At 37.7% G+C, this 22949-nt stretch overlaps 2 protein-coding genes across 3 annotated transcripts in view; one reads left to right on the top strand and one right to left on the bottom strand.

Annotated features, from left to right (window-relative positions):
* Positions 1–22654, bottom strand: part of LOC134212911 (uncharacterized) — a 291947-nt gene extending 269293 nt beyond the window's left edge. For both annotated transcript variants that reach the window (XM_062691236.1, XM_062691237.1), the window contains exon 1: positions 21399–22654. The gene's annotated coding sequence lies outside the window, so the exon portion shown is untranslated. The remainder of the gene's footprint in view (positions 1–21398) is intronic.
* On the top strand, positions 10368–11738 carry LOC134210028 (uncharacterized). The gene has a single exon (XM_062686053.1). The coding sequence runs from the start codon at positions 10368–10370 to the stop codon at positions 11736–11738; it is 1371 nt and encodes a 456-aa protein (XP_062542037.1).
* Positions 22655–22949: the final 295 nt, after the last annotated feature.

Genomic DNA, 22949 nt, shown 5'->3' with positions numbered 1-22949 from the left:
AAACGGGAGGAACTGACAAGATACAAAGGAAAGGTAACATTTCCAATACAATAGAAGAAACATATTTATTTTAATAATTTTTACCATTTGTATTTTTATAATTTTTGACACACGGTGATCTAGTGACGCTGATTTCTTGAAGCTGAGGTCCTTCGGTCAGGGACACTGTGAACTATTTTTCAAATATTGTAATCCCAATCTAAATATTTATATTTCCTTTTCAGCTGAAACAAGTGTTGCTGGTGAAGTTTGTTTCACACCAAGGATCAATTTGCTCTCCTTTGATTTTCATAAATTTCTACGTTTTTTATACACTTATTCTTAATATTCCCATAGATTCTCTCAAATTACCATGGAGCTCAATATATTTTAAATAATCTCGCATAAACATTTATAAACAATCTTCTTGTCATAAACGATTTACCTAACCAAATGACAATTATCTTCACTTTCAGAAACATTGGGTGCTGATGTAGATTCTGAAGACGCATCACATTACATCACACTCTAATATTAATTTTCTGGCGCATCTAACGTCCCTATCGACAGCCAACCCAGGATAGTGTGCGGTCAGATATGCTATGCTATGCTATGCTAAAATGGACAGTCGGCCAAAAATGTCGTTCAGCCGAATGGGTCGTTTGACTGAATACGTCATTTGGCCGAAAAAAAAGTTATTTGACGGAACGAATCTACATTTTTGGTCATATCCTCCGTTTAGCAAATGGATTTTCCGCCGTATGCATAACGCGTTCGGCCAAATAATATTTTTCGCCGAATAGCCTTTCTACCGAACGAACATTTCAGCCGAACAACCTGTTAGAACTATTTCGGGTGGAAATATTCTCGGCTCCCTGGGCATAGTGTACCCATTGTGTTTGCCACACAAGATACAGTAGAGGGCATAGAAAAGCTTTCAATTAATAATTGTAGAAATACTTATATAACGCCGCGATTTTCCGACCGGCGCACAGTTCTATTGTCAAGGCTTTTATAAGCCTTTACGAGAAAAATAATGTAGGGGGAATGACGGTTTTGGCAGGTTTTGTTCTATTATTGGCAGGGGTTTTTTTATGACTGACTATGCTTAATTTTGGCCTAAACATTTTTTGCATATCAAAGAGTATTGTGGCCAAATTTCATAAAATTTGGTAGACAAAAACCGCCCTGACAATAATAGAACAAAATCTGCCAAAGCCGTCTTTCCCCCTAGTACATGTATTTTGCATTCCCTAGCAGCACACATATTCCACATATATAACTGCAACTCATATGTGACCATGAGTTCACGATGTTGTCACTTTTCCGATTTCACCAAATAAAAAAAATACTTGGGGGCAATAAAACGGGATGTTAGTGTATTAAATTAGTATGTTTGGAGTTGAACTGGCCAAACTGATTAAACATGATGAATGAATTATTCCAATAAATTTGCCTCATGATTACGAACGAAAAAAAAAAACAATCTAAAACAATCCATCGTTAGAAAATTAACTTCAAATCGATATAATTGAATACCTGTGAACCAAAACGTTCTGAGACTAATTTTGTCTAGTCTTTTGCTATTCACCAGACTTCTACTTTGAATAATCGGAGCAATTCAGATAACACATGCAGAACTTCACTTTATTACCTCTGAATTCTCCACAAATCATTTTACACACTGCTGTGCAGCACTTATGCTAACAACATTCCATGAAACATATGTTCGAACCGGTCATTATATTTGCGATTCTCTTTCGTTTCCCCCTTCTGCTGGTTTAGGTTCTTGATTTCTTCGGAGAGGAATTTTCGGCACGCAACCATGCTTTTTGTGCATTCTAGCTCTTTTTTTTTCGTTACCAATCAACCATATGTGAATGTTAAAAGGCTTCCGTTTAGATTTTGCCGGTTTGAGCGAACAGTAATTGTCGAGTTTCAGCAGTTGAATAAAAAATGACACGTGTTTGGCCGGCGCACTGCGCCCAAATCACCGAAGCCGTCGAACACCAATCGATCCTTAACCGGTGCGGTGAACCAAATCTACCCTTTTCTTTACCAGGTTGATTTTACCTGAGTAATTGTTTTGGGCCTCCCCACCAAATACGTGGATAAATTTTACTTTTAATAGGTTTGTTGCACAGCGACCGAGTGTGGTGGTAGAATGGAGTTTAATGTTAGGGTTTATTTCCCTCATACAGTGGTCGGCAAACTGTATCCCTCATTTATAGTACGTAACATACTATGTATAACATAACTTATGCATTATAAAATCGTGCTATCATTTTTCTTCGTGAAAGCTGTTCCGATTAAAATCAGGTTTTCAATTATTTGTCTATTTTCTGACCATAATTCAAGGTAGCATGTCACTCGTTGATTATTTTAGGAAATGCGTACAAAGTTATAATAGATAATGAAAAAACTGTACTCATTGAATCAAGTTTATCTCATCGCAAGAGAAAAGAATTAAGTCACATTGGAAAGCTAGTTGGAAACCACTGCTTTCAACACTCCATTCTACTTTTATGTGGGAGTAGTGGTAGAGTGGAAGCGATTTGTAGCAAATGATAAGGGGATAGACAGACGCCTTTCAATTGAGTCCAGTGTTGTTGGCTCGCGACGCCACAACCAATGTACACTGTTGGAAAACCATTCCAAACCAGACTATGTACACTACATGCTAGAGTGCAGTAAAAGCCCAATTTCAGGCTGAGTACAACTCGACCCAGTGTTTTTATCTTTTGAATATTTCCAACGAAAGCAGCTCAGTTTATTAGTTTACAACAATGGAAACCTCATCATGGGAAGCGCCATTCACTGTCAAGAGGATCCCCGTTTCAAAAGTGAGGATTCTGGTTTTGAAAGTGAAATCTCAACATGGAATTCAATTTGTTTCCGCAATCACAGGCCAGATCCAGTCCAATGGATGAATGCGTATACACACATGAATATTCAAATCCCATGATCGGAGCAGAATCCTGTTTGTGGCAAGGGCAAATGATAAGCATGATACGGAGAACCGACCGTTTCACATAAAAACGGCTTCAGCGAATCGATGATCGGCTCTTTCAGCTCCATAAAACCGGGACAGCAAGGTTGTAATTTCGCGGTAGTATCTGTAGCCTTCGACAAGCGCCCGCCATCAGAAATAAACGGACCGGCTTAGGTTTTTGTTTATTTCTCAATACAAAGTTGTTGTTTTTTGGTACCAGTATTTTGGTATCGTTTTTGAGGCGAAAGGCTACCAACGTTTGTCGCGCATCTGTTTTTTTTTCGTTTTTGAATCAACCGTGGATCGATATATATGTCTTTAGCGTTGAGTATCGACTCGCAGGCTATAATAAAACAGACGACGTGAACGAACCTCGAGCGTCCTTATTCAGATGATTATGGCTGCAAAAAAAAGCAATCTGCTCACCAAGAGTTTAGAAAGGGAAATTTTATTCGAATTCGTTGGAAAGCATTCAAATTTCAGGGTTGTAAATCACGGAACTCGTGTGTATGTTTTCAGATGAGTTAGAGATATCTGAATCAAATAATCGTAATAAAATATCATGTTATGGAAAGGTAGTTTACTAGGTTCGTGATCACAACGAGTAACCCAATTCATAAAACGAACAGCAAAAAAATATACAACACACAACACAATTCGGTTGAAAGGGAGCCTAATCTACCCGGAATGCATAGCCCAAACAATGCCGTTTCGGGAGAAAAATTCACCTTACTTCGGTTTGCGCAAAACATAAAACTCGCAAAATCTGGTGCATCATGATACCACACACAACATGAGTGTGCCTGCATAGAGTGGATATTCTCTCAAAGCACAATTGGTGCGCACTTTGGTTGCATAATAACAGGGCAGATGCACGGTTGATTTCCGCCGTGGCGACCCGACCGAGAAGAAAGCCCTGCACACGCGGCTCTCGTTTGTGTAATCTCGCTGACTGCCGCCTGGTAGGTAAGTGGGTACGGATTGATCCCAGAGCTGAAGTTTGTGCTGGCTGGAGGCGACGCGTCTTTTGGTTGATGCTGTTTGTTCAACCCGACCGAGCGAACGAAAGAGAACTGGGGCCCAGCAAACGTATGCATAGGATGACTTCGGGGGTTATTACAATGCGGTGATGTTGAACCCTTTGGTGATTTAGATTCTGAGAACTATTCGGCGATTGATGATCACACTGCGGAAGAGTTGGCTTGAAAACAAATCATGCGATTTAAAAACAAGAACAACGATTTGGATTTCATTGATTGGTTGGAAGTTCCTTCTTCAGGGCCAAAGCTTCCAGCCATTAATTAAATCACCTTACCTGGGAGTTACAATAGATATAGAACTCTAGAGATTCTATATGAAATATTATTTTGAGATTCTAGCTTTTGACACAGATGACATTTCCAAAAGTACGTTAGAATTCAAGAGCGATATTGCGGTTTTACCTGGAATCTACAGTCTCAACTCGGACCCGGAAAACCTAAAGAAAAAAATCTTTAGTTGTCATTCAGAAGCAATGCAGTTTTTATGAGTTTTTTTTAGGGAATACCTTATGATTGAAATAACACTCTTATGGCATTTTTAGGATTCTAAGCGATGAACATGAAAATCATGGAATTGATTGAAGCTTTGAGAAAAATCCAAGGCCCTTAACTTTCTAGGAGAGATCGACTATGATGGTGATATTTGTGGTTATGGCTTTCAGTCTTCTTATGCTCAAAAACGGGTTTTACGTTTTTATCCGACGTTTCGGTTACATATATTGTACCTTCGTAGTCTGTCTGCAGACAGACTGACAGAAACGCCATCACAACACAGTTCGATACAAACAGAATAGAAGTGGCGCTAAAAAGTACTACACGATAGTTCCTGGTGCCCAAACTGGTGTTCCAAATTTCACAGCCCCAACCGAAAAATAGAGGGGGCGATTTAACATAAAGTTGTAACAAAACGTTTTATCCTAAGACAATGTAACAATAAAACGGGACTTAGTTAACTCTTTGATAAAGGTACAATATATGTAACCGAAACGTCGGATAAAAACGTAAAACCCGTTTTTGAGCATAAGAAGACTGAAAGCCATAACCTTAAATACAAGGTCCTTAACTTTTTTTTCACAAGTTTTATTTGCTAATTATCGGCTAATTTATCTTTGTAAATCAAAAATTTGTTCTTAAGACATTTAAGCTTCGATTTTCTATTTATAAGTGTACACTTCATATATTTATTTCATTTGGCTTGAATGCCTTCAATGTGATTTTTGAAAGTTATTTTTTGATCTAGCAGAAGTCTCAATTAATTGGAGCCCCATTCATAGTGACAATATGTCTGCTAGAAGCTTTCAATTATGAAGCTCTCGACTTATGTGGAAAAATTATAAACTGAGATTTGGAAGCACTCGGGGAAATTTTTCATTTTTGCAAGTAAGCGGGAAAAGTATCCAAAATTTTCTGCAATTTGCTGCAAATGTCACGAAGGCTTTGCCCTTTGGCGGAAAGGCCCTTGTCATCTGCAAACAAAGATTTTTGACACCCTGATGTTGAATCAGGTAAGTTAGAAGTAAAAATGTTATACAATATGGGTTCCAGTATGCTGCCTTGGGGAACACGAGCTGTTATAAGTAATCTAACAAATTTTGAATTCTGATTCTTTTCCTACCCTACAGTGAGCGATCTGATAAATAATTTTGGATTAGTGTACAGAAAAAAAAATAAAATTCATCAATTTTACAACATCTATCTAGCATACTGGGGTCGTGGTATCAAAGTGCGGGAAGGAAGTGGTTACCTCTAATACATTTTCCAAACTAAATCTTCCACAATTGCACAAACCGAGTTTTAAACAATGTAAATAATTTGCAATCCGGCCGGTCAATAACCGGAAAGTATGCAATTACCTTTGATAGAACTTGAGTGGCGATCTCTCCCTTCGCTTATGTGGTCAAATTGGGATCTGATCCTGACGACCAACTGGCAAAACCTCACGTAGGCTCTACTTGATTGAGCACAGAGTACTAAACACTCATCTCCTCGGTTTGCATTGTATAAACAATACGTGTGAAAGAGTTAGTTCGAAGATACAGTTGAATTGATACAGTTGGGCTTTGTGCCTGGTGTTGGAAATTTGGGTTCATCATTACCCGCTAGACTGTGGAAGACAACGGAGGTCCTTCGTAACTTAGTAGGGAAAGTACTTGTCTAGCATACTGGGATAGTGGGTTCGAACTTCACCGAAGCTTCCCAGCCAACACAAAGTCGCATATGCTAGCGAATAAGTATGCATGGTGGAGGCGATATAGGCGCATGCCTCCATTTGACTGCATGCAAAATGTACCTATATGGCCTCCACTTTGTACACTTATTCGCTATGATATACGATCTTGTGTTTGCTGGGTTGGTTACCCTCCAATACATTTTGACGTAGGACTAAGTCTGTGTTTTCTATACCAAGCTACACTTTGCGATTGCTAAAATCGAAGACAGTCACAAAAATATGAGACTTTGAGCGTTAAAATCTCAGCCTTTTCACGATGGATTTTCATTCTTTTTTGGACCATTCGATCAAGGAAAAGTCAATGTTTCTTTGCATTGTTATGAAACAAACTAATTTAAAACTATATATTATCCATAATTGGTAAAAAAAAGTTTGGAAATAAGTAAACCAATCAATCCCGTACATCCATCGCAAGCACAGACATCAAAATCAAGCAACTTGGTGGTTTGAATTTATTCCTTAGTTCGAACAAGATTTCACATAAAATAAACGCAACAGAACGGATTCAACAGCATGAAGACGTAGGTAGCACTTAATAATGGCGATGCTACAATAGGGAGACGGCAGGTATTTTCGTCTGTTCGTCATAGTCTCGAAAACCAATAAACGAGACGCTTTTTTGTAAAACTCATACGTACCAAATCGTAAACTCAGGAGAAACGTTCTGCTATAGTGGAGTTCTAGCAAATGCACGTTGCTTTCGTTGGTTTTACCCCCATTTAGATGGACGGAAATATCTGCCGTGTCCCTATATGGCCTTTTTAAAGCAAAAGTGCCTATCCCGAGAAACGCCGGACCCGATCAGCTAGTATCAAATCCATTACAGCTACGTCACCTCTTGGCGTACAACCCCATTTGGCTGCACCTTTGAGTTTTTCGAAATAAATCTTTCACATGTTGTGCAGTTGCACAAATCTAGTTTTCCAACAAAATTCTCACGGGAAATTTCTTTGAATCTTCGCGATGTATATTCCTTGGAAATTCTGCGAGAAATTCCTTTCAATTCAACGTAGTTTTATTCTTCGAATTTTATTTATTATTATCATATAGACGGAAAATCATTTAGATTTTCCACATTTTTTCGACTTTTTAAAAATTCACAGGAAATTCTTTGGAGTTGCCACAAGAAAATATTCGGTTTTTTACCAACATTAATTGTATTTCTTCTGAAAGTTGTTCAGCATCATTTTGTAGTTATTGGAATTTCCACTATGAGTTATTCGAAAATCGGTGCAAAGTTTGGGATGGGCAATTGATATAAATCTCATGGATTTTTTTTTGTTAAATTAATCGGAAAATTGCTTGGATTTCTTTAAAAATTCCTCCAAAAATTATTTAATTAATTTCGGATGTTTAACAATTCTTTTTCGGAATTTCCACGCTATATTTTTTGGATTTTCCAAGGAAAAATTCTTTGAAATATCCACGTTTTTTGTAGTTTCCACGATGATTTCTTTGAAATTTCCACAGACAATTTTCAAATTGTTTGGAATTTCCACACAGATTTTTTTTCATGAACTTATAAAGGAAGTTTTTCGGAAATTTTCCGGAAATTCTTCGGATTTCTGTTCGGATCGGAATTTTTATTAAGAATACGGAGCACCTAATCTATGAGATGAATGCAAGTATCGGATTATCTGCATTTTTTTTACTAAAGGTTAATCCCACACTCAAACCCAGCTGAACAATCCTGAATCTATCTTCCGAGTGCATGCAATGCTTACAATTAGCTAATTAAAAAGGTACAATTTGTGATTTCTTTCATAGTTGATATTCGAAGTTTTCACGATCAGAAGCAGATTTAAGTGTCACATTTACATAAGCATTTGAGTAAAACAACGCTTCACCTTAAAGAAATTATCCTTTTCTATGATTGTATAGTATTTCTCCAAGCCTTAAGAACGTTTTGTAGTACCTTGAACATCATGTAATCTAGAAAATTGGGTTTACATGATGCGCATGTGCTTGTTCCACCGGATTGGATATATGCCGACGATAAGAACATTACAAAAGCCTTGCTTGATCTGGTAGATAACTTGGGTTGAACCCAAAAACGCTATGGTGTACCTTGCACATCTCGTATTCAATAAAAAAATGGTTTGCATTGTGTTGTTTGCATATCGATGTTGAGGACATTGATACAAGCCTTGGTTGATCCGGTAGATACTTTGGAATGAACTTAAGAACGTTTTGGAGAACTTTGAATATCTCACATTCACGCAAATTGGGTTTACATGATACACATATGCTTATTTGACCTGATTGGGTATATGCCGACGATGAGAATATTGCTTGGGTTGAACTTGAGAACGTTTTGGAGTACCTTGAACATCTCGTATTCAAGAAAAGTGGATTTACATTATGCGCATATGCCTATTGAACAGAATAGGGTACACACTCAGCTTTTATTTCTGCAGCTCGGCAAAAACCCGCACAGTCGTCAGCTCAGCAAAATAAGAACCCAGTATCCCAGCAAAAGTGACGTTTGTAAGCTGATTTTCGGCAAATTATTTGCTTATTTTCGGCAACTTAGACATAAATCTCAGCAAAAAAGATGTTTGCTGGAGCTCGGCCTTGGATGATCTGGAAGATAACTTGGGTTGAACTCAAGAACGCTTTGGAGTACTTTGAACATATCGTATTTATGAAAATTGGGTTTTCATGATGCGCATATGCTTATTGAACCAGACTGGGTACATATCGATGTTGAGGATATTGCAAAAAGCCTTGGTTGATCCGGTAATTACTTTGAAATGAGAATAAAAGAACGTTTTGGAGTAAGGTACATCTCGTATTCAAGAAAATTGAGTTTGCATGATGCGCATATGCGTATTCGACCGGATTGGGTATGTGCCAATTATGGGAACATTTCAAAAGCCTTGGTTGATCTGGTAGATACTTTTGGTTGAACTCCTGTACGTCTTGGAGTTTCTTGAACATCTCGTATTCAAGAAAAGTGGGTTTACGTGAGGCGCATATGCCTATTGAAGCTTTGGTTCATTGGAACGTTTTGGATTACCAACAATCAGGATGACTTAACTTGATTGAGTGTTTGTAATTATCAAATAATGTGGTATAAGATCCAAAAATTTCAGATTTATCTACATGCTCTCAGAAGCGAAATCTTCATAAGGTTTTAGATATCTGGGTCTTCAGGGTAAAGTCAAACTTGACCTCCGATACGTTTCCTGTGAAGCCGACTTCCTGATGAAAGAAAGTGAGGACCTAGCTCTCTTTTGTGATTTTTAACAACCAGTCTAAAACGCTGGGCATATATGACCCATCAGTCCTGAAAGTTAAGTTAACAAAATACAAATTGAAAAAAGTAAGCTTTTAAATAAAATCTCATGAAAAGTACTTCAGATAAAATTCGGCTGAAATTTTATTAAAACTCATATCAGTAGAGTGACCTCAGACTTATGACGGGTACACCATATAGTGGGTGAACATAAAAAAAATTAATGAATGCCTCTCAAAGATGATTAAAATTGGGTTCCAATTGCACTCTTTTCCTTCTCGAAATTTTGTGGGCTAGATTTCGGGGAAAAATCACATATCTTTACAACACAATCTTAGGAAAAAAGTGTATTTCAAAATTAAATTTTAGTGGATAAAGATTGAAAAATAATTCTAAATACTCACGATGTAAGATCTGCTCATGATTTTTGTACTGAACATCATAACCGAAATCGAATATAAGATGGTCAAAATAAGGCCAAAAACTTTTGACTGTATTTTTCGAGTTTGAACCTAAATTTAAGACCGAGAATGTGGCAAAATATTTTTTTAATCTTTAACTAAATCAACTCTTTGAATCTGAAAGGATTGCTTTAGCTGTCGGTGATTTACATTAAGCATATGCGGTATTTCGAAAAATTTCGTTTCAGGTGGTTCGAAACGAAATTCCGCGGAATTTCGCGGAATTTGAGCATGGCGAAATCTGATTTATTCATTTCGTTTCGTTTCGTAAAATTACAAAAATTTCGCTACAAAAAACCAGCTTCTCACGAAATTTAACGGAATTCCGCGGAATTTCGAAACAAATTTAAACTTAAACCATACTTTATATTATCAAAAATTTTGGCTGCGCCGCTGAACTAAATCATAAAACTATCTTCAAAACTTTATGTTAGCAATTTCTGACCTTTCTTACGACATCATCATTCTCACTGAAACATGGTTGGACTCACGCACGCTCTCCAGCCAGATATTTGGCAACGATTATGAGGTTTTCCGATGTGACCGGTCTGCGGATAATAGTCAAAAAGCTACAGGCGGCGGCGTATTAGTTGCTGTTAATAAAAAACTTCACTCCAACTCAATCGAGAATCAGGAATGGAACTGCTTGGAACAGTTGTGGGCTTCAATCGAATTCGGAGATCAAAAACCCGACAAAATTCGCGAATGTAGCGTTATTGAAACTCATTGTCAATCTGTTTCCACTATTCTGGAAAAAGCGGAAGCCTCCGATGAAATGATTGTGATCGGCGATTTCAACCTCCCAGGAATTTCTTGGGTGAATTCTTCCAATGGATTTCTCTTTCCGAATGTGCGCCACTCTGCCATTCATCAGAACACCTCGTACCTTCTAGACAATTACAGCTCTGCCACGCTCTCGCAAATAAATCACGTAACTAACCAGAATGGACGTAGCTTAGACCTATGTTTTGTCAGCGTTCAAGATGTCGCGCCGTTCATATGCGAGGCTCCATCACCACTGGTAAAACTAGTTAACCACCATCCTCCTCTGCTGGTTTCTCTACACCGAAAGTTAGAAAACTATGTCGATACCTCCTCCGCTGTATTCTTCTATGACTTCAGAAAAGCTGATCATCGCAGTATTTCAAATCTCATATCTAGTTTAGACTGGGGTAATATTCTGGACAATGACGACGTCGACCGAGCAGCTGAAACGTTCTCTCATGTACTGTCATATATCGTTGACAGACATGTTCCCAAAATAGTGAAGCATAACCCTCCCCACGCACCTTGGCAAACAAGTGGTCTGCGACGACTGAAGTCGTATAAAAGAGCAGCGTTAAGGAAGTTCTCAAAGTACCGTACATTGTCACTGAAACGGCACTATGCACAAATCAATCACGAATACAAACGGACTGCCAAAAGTTGCTTTTCGCAGTATCAGCGTGGACTGCAAAGGAAGCTGAAAACACATCCTAAAAAGTTCTGGAAGTACGTAAAAGAGCAACGTAATGAATCTGGCCTTCCTTCGCAAATGACGCTTAACGGAATTTTGGCGTCCAATTCTCAGGACATCAGTAGACTGTTTGCAGAAAAATTCGCCAGTGTTTTCAGCAATGAAAGATTATCAGAAGACCAAATACGAAATGCTATGAGCTCCGTTCCTATCTCCGGCCAAGCTATGAGCATGGTTGATATCAATGTTGAAATAGTTCGCGAAGCTGCATTGAAACTGAGAGCATCCTACAACCCCGGACCAGATGGAATTCTCGCTGAACTTTTCAAAAGACCTAAGTAACATTTTTCCATGAATTAATTTGAGTACTGCAATCAAAAGCTTTCATATTGAGCTGATAATTGCAATATTCTAATTAATTCGTGAAAAAAAATGTTACTTAGGTCCTTTTGAAAAGTTAAGCGAGAATCCTTCCGTATTTCTGAAAACGCACATCGATGGCATTATTACTCCTTTAGTCCATGTTTCCAACTTTCGATTACGTCAGGAATTTTTCCGTCTTGTTGGAAGATAGCGCACATGTTCCCTGCTCATAAGAAAGGTAACAGACGGGACGTTGCAAATTACCGTGGTATCACCTCATTGTCTGCTGTTGCCAAGTTGTTCGAGCTAGTCATCATGGAACCTCTACTCGCCCATTGTAAATCATACATGCATACATGGACCAACATGGATTTATGCCCGGACGTTCCACGGCTACAAATCTTTTGTGCCTTACCTCCTACATCAATAGCAGCATGGTGGATCGCAGTCAAACGGACGTTATCTATACCGACCTAACAGCAGCCTTTGACAAATTGAATCACCGCATAGCTATTGGATCGCCTCGGAATCAATGGTTCTCTCTTGCGATAATTCCAGTCATATTTAACCGGTCGCAGCCTTACCGTGGTTATCGGAAATCATCAGTCGAACCATTCTGCCGCTACCTCAGGCATTCCTCAGGGTAGTCACCTGGGACCACTGATATTTCTGATCTATTTCAACGACGCCATTCTAACAATCAAAGGACCACGGCTCTGCTATGCAGACGACCTCAAACTGTATCTCCGAATTTGTTCCATTGAAGACTGTCACTCTCTCCAACGCCAACTGGATGCCTATGTAAGTTAGTGCGTGCTTAACCGAATGGATGTTAACCCATCTAAATGTTCGGTAATCTCTTTCTCGCGGAAAAGGGAAACAATAATTCATAAAGTATATCTTGTATGACAAAGAACTTGAACGAATCAATCAAGTTAAGGATCTGGGAGTTATTCTAAACTCAAAACTCACCTTTAAGCAGCATGTTTCCTACGTTGTCAGCAAAGTATCAAAGGTTTTAGGTTTCATCTTCAGGATTACCAGAGAATTCACGGACATTTACTGTCTAAAGTCGTTGTACTGTTGCCTGATTCGTTCCGGAGTACTGCTCGGTCGTCTGGTCTCCACACTATAATAATGGCGCCGAAAGAATTGAATCCGTCCAGCGTCGTTTTCTGAGATTCGCATTGCGCAGATTACCGTGGCAAAACCCCTTCCGTCTTCTAAGCTATGAAAGCCGTTGCCGTTTGATTGATTTGGAACCCCTTTCCGTCCGCCGAAGCACAACGAGGGCATTACTGATAGCAGATCTACTACAAGGACGACTCGACTGCCCTTCCCTTCTGGAACAAATTAACTACCACGTGCAACCCCGATCCTTTAGGAATAGTTCGATGTTCAGGGCTCCTATGCATCGAACGAACTACGGTATGTTCGGTGCTATCGGCGGTCTTCAAAGACTATTCAACAGAGTTGCATCTCTTTTTGATTTTAACTTGTCCCGTCAACTAATTCGCGAAAGGTTCAGTTCTTTTTTTAGGAATAATTGATATTGATTCTTGACCATAGAAAGTAATTTCGCATTTTGTAATTAATTATAAGTAAGCATCATTGGGGCCAATACAGCCTGTTGATGTATCATATGAACAAATTAACAAATAAATTATTAAGTCTTTACATTTTTTTTTGATTAACGCTTTCTTCTTCTTCTTTAATGGTTCTACATTCCAACTGGAACTTGATCTGCTTTTCAACTTAGTATTCTATTAGCACGTCATCAGTAATAAGTATGTATCTTGTGTGGCAAGACAATGGATACACTATGTCCAGTGTATCGAGAAAGTTTCCAACCCGAAAACATCTTTGACCAGACCGACAATCGAGCTCGCCATCTCTGGATTGGCAATCCTACGCCTTTGCTCGCATAGCTATTTGAGATGCTTACTACATAACCCCGTTCTGAGTCGACAAATGCGTATTTAGTTCTTCTATAAAACGTCTTCAGTGTTTTGTAAGAAATATCTAACAGAAAACAAGAAATATCTTTAACTATTCTATCCTATTTGTGTTAACGTAACCAGCTATGCATCAGTATAACTTTGTCAAAGATGCAAAGTCGTGTCGTGGATTCCAAGAGCCCTTTTGAAGTCATTTTTCAGCGCCTCTTATTAATAACCGATTTATTCACCTCCACTTCGGCCTCAAACCAGGTTTAAGAACATGGGTTAGCACCGCTTAAGAGTTGAGAAGGCTCTAAGGGAAGAATTGACCGAAGCACATCATTATTGGTCATGAACTGGAAACTCCGAAGCAAGTGAATGACTTTTTTTTATCCAGAATAGATTACACCCAGTTCTTTTTTTACACTGTTGGTTTTTACTCGATTACGACCTCTAGCGTCAATGAAACTATGAGTTAACCCTATGAAAAAAAAATCACAAAAAATTAAAGAAAATTCAGGTGAAATTAGGGTTTTAACGAAATTCCGTACATAATATAAAACTAATTTAATAAAAATTTCGCGGAAAAAAAATAAATTTCGTTTCGTTTCGAAAAATTTCGAATTAAATGGACCCTGATTTCGTATCGTTTCGAAGCCTCGAAAGTAAATCTATATTTCGTTTCGTTTCGAATCAACATAGACTTTTTAAATTTCGTTTCGTTAGGAAAAAGTGTGTTATCGCATACCCTTAATTTACATGGTAGTAGATTAGTAATTCCTTAAAGATTTTTAGAAGTCAACAAAAACCCATAACGAATCCAAGTAGATTGTCAAATAAATGCCCCCAGGTTTTTTTACACGGTTTGGTTTTAGTCGTTTAAGACCTTCAGCGATAAATTCACAAAAATCAAAGAAAATTCAGGTGGTATTTAAAAAGATGTGAAAGATCGGGTTAACCAAGAAATTAATGAATTCCAACATTTTTTATTCAAATTTGTTTTTCTGTATAAAAGAATTTAAAAAAGTGCACAGTTCTTAACATCCGAATAAAAACAAATAGTTCTTTTTATCTTAGAATAACTTATTAAATGTTAATGTTACAACTGGACAATGAAGTGGTAGCCAATCGGAGTCAAGGAAGGAAAACATTAGCCGTTCGCGTCTATTACTTTTATCTCCAACAGTTGTTAGCCAGTTGACGCGCCCTTCTTCAAACAAACCATCCAGTGGAAAGCTTGACAAGTATTGCAAATTTCATTATTCTTTTTGTTGAATCATTTTGCTGGAAGGAGATTCTCATTTTCCCGTGGGTTTCGTGTAAGTGTCTCTGCTTACAGGTCCACCACCCCCATTTTTGACCTTTCATACAGCAAATATGTTGAACTCAAAATGATATTGAGATTTTACCTTACTGTTAAGTGGAACCAAATGCAGAGCAAGACTCTAGCCAGGATGGTGGCTTACTACATACATACATACATGTGTATAACATACATACATACACCCAGGTTTTTTTTACACGGTTGGAATTCATTAATTTCTCGGTAAACCTAAACTTTCACAGCTTTTTAAATACCCTCTGAATTTTCTTTGATTTTTTGTGAATTTTTTCGTGTGGTTAACTCATTGTTACATTGACGCTAAAGGTCTTAAACAACTAAAACCAAACCGTGTAAAAAAAACCTGGGTGTACATACATACATACATACATAACTTATTAAATGTTAAACACACAAAGACCGCTTGAGGAGTCCTTCGTTGGCCGATCAACCACGAATCAGATGTTTAGCCTGCGAATGATCTTCGATAAATTCCTTGACGATTCAGTGAAAAGAAACGGGCTGTGGCAGATAACGTCTGAACATGGTTTTCCAGCGAAGCTAAATAGGCTGATACCCGAAATCAAGTATTAGGATTGCAGACGTTTCCCGACGTATTGCTGCTGCGAATAAAGCGGATAAAAGATTACGTATCTACGAATTACGTAACAAGCTAAGGTCTCGCAACTTGCAGACGGAAACAAAATCTGATTTTACTAGTGGCTCTTTACGGACATGCATGTCCGTGGATGTTAAAAGAGGCGGACCGGAGAACTTTCGAGATTTCCGAATGAAAAGTGCTGCGTACAATACACGGAGGGAAACTAGCAAATGGTGTGTGGTGGAGATGCATGAATCACGAGTTGTATGAAGTGTACAAAGAAGAAAATATTGTGAATCGTATAAAATACGCAGACTTTAGCAGGCTGGTCACTTAGTTGGAATTTCCGAAGAAAGAATTGCGAAAATAATATTCAACAGAGAATCGGATATAGGTCGGCGACTTCGTCATAAATAACTTAGTTAGTCAGCGTCATAACCAACTTAGTTAGCCATTCAACTTAGTAATCCCTTTACTCTGCGTTGTTCGTTCCGAGATAACTAAGTTAGCTATGACGAGACGACCCAACAAACATTGGAAGCTCGTAGCGCGTTTATTCAAACAAAAACAGACTTCTTCAGTTAAAAACTAGCTTAGTCAGCTTATATTGTTTGTTGGAGAACGCATAGAGAGAACAGAACTGCGCAATAAAAATCCAATCCGACTAGATGTTGTAGTAATATTAGGAACTTAGAGGCAGAACTCGTCGATAGCAACCCTTTCCGCATGCGATGGTATTTGAGCAAATCAAACCACATTCCTTTTGCCAGTGAAGAAAATATCAGATTCCATACTGATACTCTTCATACGGGGGCCCTCCTTAGCCGTTCGGTAAGACGCGCGGCTACAAAGCAAGACCATGCTGAGGGTGGCTGGGTTCGATTCGTGGTGCCGGTAATTTTCGGATTGGAAATTGTCTCGACTTTCCTGGGCATAAAAGTATCATCGTGTTAGCCTCATGATATACGAATGCAAAAATGGTAACCTGGCTTAGAAACCTCGCAGTTAATAACTGTGGAAGAGCTTAATGAACACTAAGCTGCGAGGCGGCTCTGTCCCAGTATGGGGATGTAATGCCAATAAGAAAGAAAGAACTCTTCATACGGAAGCAGAAGGAAGGTCGTGAGATTCTTATCGTTCAAAAAATTGCCCACCCTATCCAGTATTTTGCGCACAATAATAGCGGCCAAGTCAGTGTCTTCATGACATTCAAGAGTTAGAAAATATTTACATGTTTAATGAAAAAATTGATAGTTTTTGCTTTTGGAACAATTTTATTTTATACTCCAGGATTCTGAAAGCCACAAGATATCGACGAATTGATAATAATAATGATTATCAATAGAAAAGAAATCTGCAATCAGACTTACTTGGGTAAGTAATCGATTCAAAATAATCGCAATGCTCAACAGACATTCCTTGAAGTAACGGATTAGAGGATTTTAGTATGTACAGCATAGTGAACCAAGCTTTACACTACATGTGTATCGCCTCAACCAGATTTCCTTTACCATTAGATCCATTATTGATTTGTACATGTTTTATAGTTTCCGCATTCATAGAAAATAAAACAAAATTATTATAAAAATGTGTGAGAAAAATACCTTGAATAACATAACGCAAAAAAAATCCTTTTTTGCTTGTTTGTATATCTATAACCAGTTTATTTGTGGACGCAGTAGCGCCCGTGGCGAGTGTTTTTTTTTTTCAATCAAAACTTTCAACGTCTGTTGGCTGTGATTTTTTCATCAAATGCTGTGTCTGGTTGTCTAAGGTTGTCACTGGTTTTGTTTTCTGCATCTGATAGTAAAAAAAGAATTAAAGTGTCAAATATTTTATTTTTTGTGACAATTTCCCCGCGTGCTGCGTCTGGTTGGCTAGTCACCGGACAGACAAACAGGGCTATTATATATAGTATGTTTTTAAACCAATTAAGGCTTACATTGATTAAAAAGTGTAATTGTTTTCTAACTCTTCAATGTCAAAAAAGCACTCACTCGGTCGTTATTATGGAGCGCAAAGTACTGGATATAAACATCTTCATGCCTGCCGTATTCTAAGAGAACTATCAAATTTGTACTTTCGCCACTAGTTCTATAATGAACATGTACGTCACAATGTTGCAAGCTTTTCTTACAATATTTGTTTGTGAGCTTATATTTTTTGTAAAAGAATCTAGCAATTTAGCATATACATAATTGTTAGAACATCTAACAGCCGCTGGTTGGGTGTACAAACAAAATAGCGCAAGCATTAGCTGGCTCAGGGTATAAACTTCAAATTTCTTCCAAAATGTTCCCCCACAGACTAACAGTGCTGCTAACCATAAACACGCGTGCAGCCATGCCTTTAAACATATGTATATTCAAACCACCTTTAAGTGCTTTAAAAAAAAGTCGCACCTACATTACACCCATATGCCTACGGTGATTTTTTTCCTCCTTATCACTAATTAGGGCGAAATCCGTTCACAATCAGCTAAACGCTAGAGGCACTCAACAGACAAATTGGAGCTGAAATTGCTCGAGCTGGCGGGCCGCATTCATCAGCATCGGGTTCGTTCAGTGAAAGAAACAAAATTAGATCATGGAAGCATCCCGAGGTGAAACCACCCGTGGCGTGTCCCGCCGACGGACGATCGATGAAACAAATGGACCTTCAAATCGATAAAAAAAAAACATCGGAAAAAGGTCCTCCGAAATGCCACTCGTCTACCTGGGTCACCTTACGGGAAATTGCAAATTCGAGTAGAAAAAGAGGAGGATCTGGGGTTTTTTGACTTTCATTCAGACTTTAAAGTTATGTGTTTTCATCTTTCTTATATACCTATGTTTATATATAGTTGGGATGGAAAAAATCTAATTTTCACAAAAATGAGGATGAACAACACTCAAATAAAATTATCAATTGATAGTAGCTCGATGACAAAAAAATCGCATTTACCGTCACTTTTAGTACCACGATACAAATCTTATCTTTAGTATACAATATAATTAATCGAGCTGACTCGAATGGAATATGAAATATGAAATATGAAATAGTTATTTATGCAACAAGTTGTAAAAAAGTGTTTTTTTTTTTTCAGTACGACATGAAAGTCTACCAAAGACAGTTAGCCAAGTTGGCGAACTACTACAAGTGCCGAAAAGTGAGTGTTACTCATTGTTTTTTCTGCAAAAAAAAGGGAATTTGTTTTAATTTGTTTTTCTGACCTCATATTTACTTCAAATAAACGCTATGACTTAAAACACAAATTGGCACAGTGAGCAAAATGACTAATAACAAGTCCCAAAATACAGAATCACATTTCATTGCTCAATAAACTACGGAGCGATGACAGAACCTTCTTCTATACAATTTTAGATTCAGAGCCTTCATGTAGTGACGTGACGTAGTGAACGAACTATCCGACCACCGAGCTAATCTATTTGAGCAAAATGCAATCATGTAAGTGCTATTTTGTTGGGGGCCGTCCATAAACCACGTAGACTCTTGAGAGGGGGGGAGGGGTTTAAAAAAAGTCTACGTTAGTCTACGAAGGGGGACGGGGGGTGTACCAAAAGTCCACGTAGACTTTTTTTATAACAATTTATGCAGCAGTTTTGTGGGAAGTTCACTTGTTCGATTTTTAAGGACTACGGCTAAAAACTATCACGGATTATACCTGGAAATTCTCTATAAAAACTGTAATTTTCCACTCGGATTTTATTTCAAATTCTACTAGAATATCTTTTGATTTTCGGCAGGAAGTTCTATAGAAACGACAGGCCATTTTTGAAAATTTTCACGGGAAATTATGTCATACTTCAACGGAAAATTCTTTGGAATTTACAAAGGAAGCATTTTGGAATATCAAAGAAAAAGTCATTTGAATTTCCAAAAGACATTCTTAAAAACTTGTAAGGGGAATTCTCCGAAATTTCTGCGAGAAGCCCTTCAGAATTTCAACTGGAGATTTTCTAGGAAGTCCTTGGGAAACTTTGCTAAATTTCAGTAATTCCTTGGAATTTTCGCGAGGAATTCTTTAAACATATAAGCGAAACTCTTCGGAATGTCCATGAGAAATTATTAGAAATGTTATGGCAATTTATTCAGGAGTTCTAATGCAATTTCTTTGGAATTATTGATGGAAAATCTTTGGCATTGCTATAGAAATTGTTGAAAATTTCCACGAGAAATTATTTGAATTTCCCACCAAAAACTCTTTGAGTTTCCACAAATAAAATATTTGCAATTTTTGTAAGAAAGCCTTTATAATTTTCACGAAAATTTATTTGAAATTTTGACGAGAAATTCACCAAAAATCTCAACTAAAAATTCTTCATATCGCAAATTATTCGGAAAATTCTTTGGAATGTGTAAATTGCTCCGAATTTGAAACAGGAATTTAAAAATATCATAGGAAACTTAAAACTACCTCCTTAAATAAATTTAGATTTCCACTGAAGATTACTAATAACGGGAAAACTTTTGGATTTTAGAAGGAAATTCTTGGGATTTCAACGGATGATTATTCAACAAGATATCGCATGGAATTTTTAAGAAAAGCATCGAATTTTTTACGGAAAGTTCTTTGGAGTATTATCGGGAAACTTTAAAGGTTATCAATCAGGAAATTCTACGAAATTTCCACGAAAAACTTATTGGAATGTTGACTTGGCATTCTCGGAATTTCAACTCAAAATTTTCGGAAGTTCTGAAAATTGTTCGTTTTTCTACAAATTTGAACCGGCGTGGAGAATTATAGTTCAGATGCGTTACAGATTTGAGGCAATGGCGCGTAAGCAAAGGTGTTGGCGGCGGTGGCGCACACCTCTATGAGGAATCGAGTTCACAGAAATTAAATTGGCTTTGAGATTCGGTTTCAGGAGCTATGGACAAAGGATTAAATTTGATTACGTTTTAAATTGATTTTTGTTTTGTTGGATTTTGTTCAGTTTAATTTTGTTATGTTTGAAATTCGAATTTTAATGTAATGTTTACATACTGAAATGGATTTGAATAGCTGAATTGCTTAAAACATGGTTGAACTCCATATTTTTAAAATCGCATATGATATTTTGTAAATTTTGGAAAAGTCTACGTAGACTTCAAAGGGGGTGGGGAGGGGTTTCGGAAAAGTCTACGAAAGTCTACTAGGGGGGACGGGGGGGTTTGGAAATGTGCAATTTCGGTCTACGTGGTTTGTGAACAGCCCCTTGTAGGTTTTCCATCATAGCACTAAAATGTTATAATGAACATTATGTAACTCATTTGAGTGATACAATGGTCATTATACCACTCATTGTTCAAATATGGAAAACGAGGCCGTTTTATCATTCATAACTATAAAACCTGGTGTTATGGTTTAGAATTGAAAAATTGTGGTAGAAAAAGGTCAAAGGTAGGTATATTGCTTTCAATTATATTTTTATCGAAATGTTTCATTTTCTCTAAAGAATCAAAATTATTTAAATTTATGTATTACTTCTTGTTTTAATTAGAATGGCATTATTTATAGATCTACTGTTTTTCTATTTTTTCATGGAATATTTGAAGTTATTCATTACATTTTTTCATTGCCAATTAAGATTATGAAAAATTCGGATGGTTTACGTAAATTTTCAATTATTTTATAAAATTTTCTACCTAGTATTTTCTTTCACCTTATTTTCCTTATTACCATTCATATTATTTGTTACTTTTATTTTTATGGAGAGTCATTTTGCTGTCATAATAATTAACCTATCTCTAAAGAACTTGAATAACAAGTAGGTACAGAAAGGAACTTAATTTACCTTGAATGTTCGTTTACTGTGTGCGGATCTTTCGCCTCGGCGTATCGTATACTATCTTCGACTTTGACACTATTGGGTTGGGGAAATCCAGCATTGCAACACCAAAAAAAACTTCATACACCATCAATCATTTTAGCTTAAAAACTTTCAACAGGTCAAACCACATTCATTTGTATACATAATCGGTTTGGACGATTGCAAATCGCATCACTCATCACATGATGGAGTTTGAATATTCATAAAGCTCACTGTTGCATTCCTTATTCTTCATGGTCTTATTCTCTTCTGATGATTCGTCTTCTTCTTTTCAGTTGTTTACAATTCACAACAGAGGGGTGGGGAAAGATAAATAAAGCACTACAACTGGCTATCCAAATACCACATCATAGCTTTGTCAGCAGGTTTCCATCCAAATTAACGGTTAATTATCAGCACTGCACTCACACACCACAAACAAATGGATCGATTTCATCCGAAATTTTTCAATAATTATTTCTTCTTTCTGTTTTGGACCATACCCGATGCGAACAAATGCCTCTCATACATGTGTTGCAACAATTTACTCACGGATTCCTCACATCATATTTTCGTTGTTCAGCAATTTAGCTTTTTTTTGGAATTTCTTCTTCGAATGATCACATAACATCACTCTGACTACGTTGAATTCATGAGTGTTTCTGCAGCCGACGCTGATCTAACCCCGTAATAATGACTCCATCAGAAGTCCATATTTCCATACAGCTTCGATTTGTAAAGCCATTTCATAACAGTTCTACTGCACTCGATCAAAACTGTTATCTATGCGCCAGTCGAACGTTGCAATAATATGCCGTCACTCTTCTTCAAATTGTTCAACCTGACTCATCGATCAGCTCACATCAGCCACTTGCACCGTTCGAATCCAGAATACGCACCTTGCACAGAAAGACACACTTCCAACGAATCCACCAGCTTCTACTTCCAACTGTTTCATGAACTTGACACCCAGCACAGTTTTCCACTGACTCAGCTGATTCTGAGGCTTTAATTCAAGTTCAAAACCGTCTTGGTCATAACAAAAACTACATGCAGTTTAACACTTTCCATACTTGAATGCTCGCGGGCAACGCTAATCTACACACAAGCCCCAAATTAACAACAAATAACACCTTCAAAAGGCGCAAACTGAAACCAACTCAACACAAAACGCAAAACACGCCGGTAATAGTGCCCAAGTGTCGACCGACAGCAACCGATCCGCCCGGACGGAAGGTTCAAACGAGACTACGGCCAAGCAGCATGTAAACAGAGTGCCCCGAAAGCATGCGGAGTGGAGGGCGATAGATAGGACGCACGGATGGAGAGAGCGCGTGTTGAAGCGCAGTGCTGTTGCTGCATAGAAGTGATGTGATATTGCTTCAGAGAGTGGTTCACTTTTTGCTCGGGTATGCGCCGACTTTGATGCTATTGAGATGCAGTTTGAGAGGGTTTCGATCTCACGATAAACTCGGACTCAACCATCACGGTGCCGGTATGGAAGAAACATTAGAGAAAAAGCATATTTTTATGAGA

The sequence above is a fragment of the Armigeres subalbatus genome, chromosome 2, assembly GCF_024139115.2.
Source record: "Armigeres subalbatus isolate Guangzhou_Male chromosome 2, GZ_Asu_2, whole genome shotgun sequence".
In the NCBI taxonomy this organism is placed as follows: Eukaryota; Metazoa; Arthropoda; class Insecta; order Diptera; family Culicidae; genus Armigeres; species Armigeres subalbatus.
This window is presented reverse-complemented; position numbering and strand designations above follow the sequence as displayed.

Bases quoted from the DNA above. Each gene is read 5' to 3' on its own strand.
- LOC134210028 (XM_062686053.1), top strand. From the start codon at position 10,368: ATGTTAGCAATTTCTGACCTTTCTTACGACATCATCATTCTCACTGAA.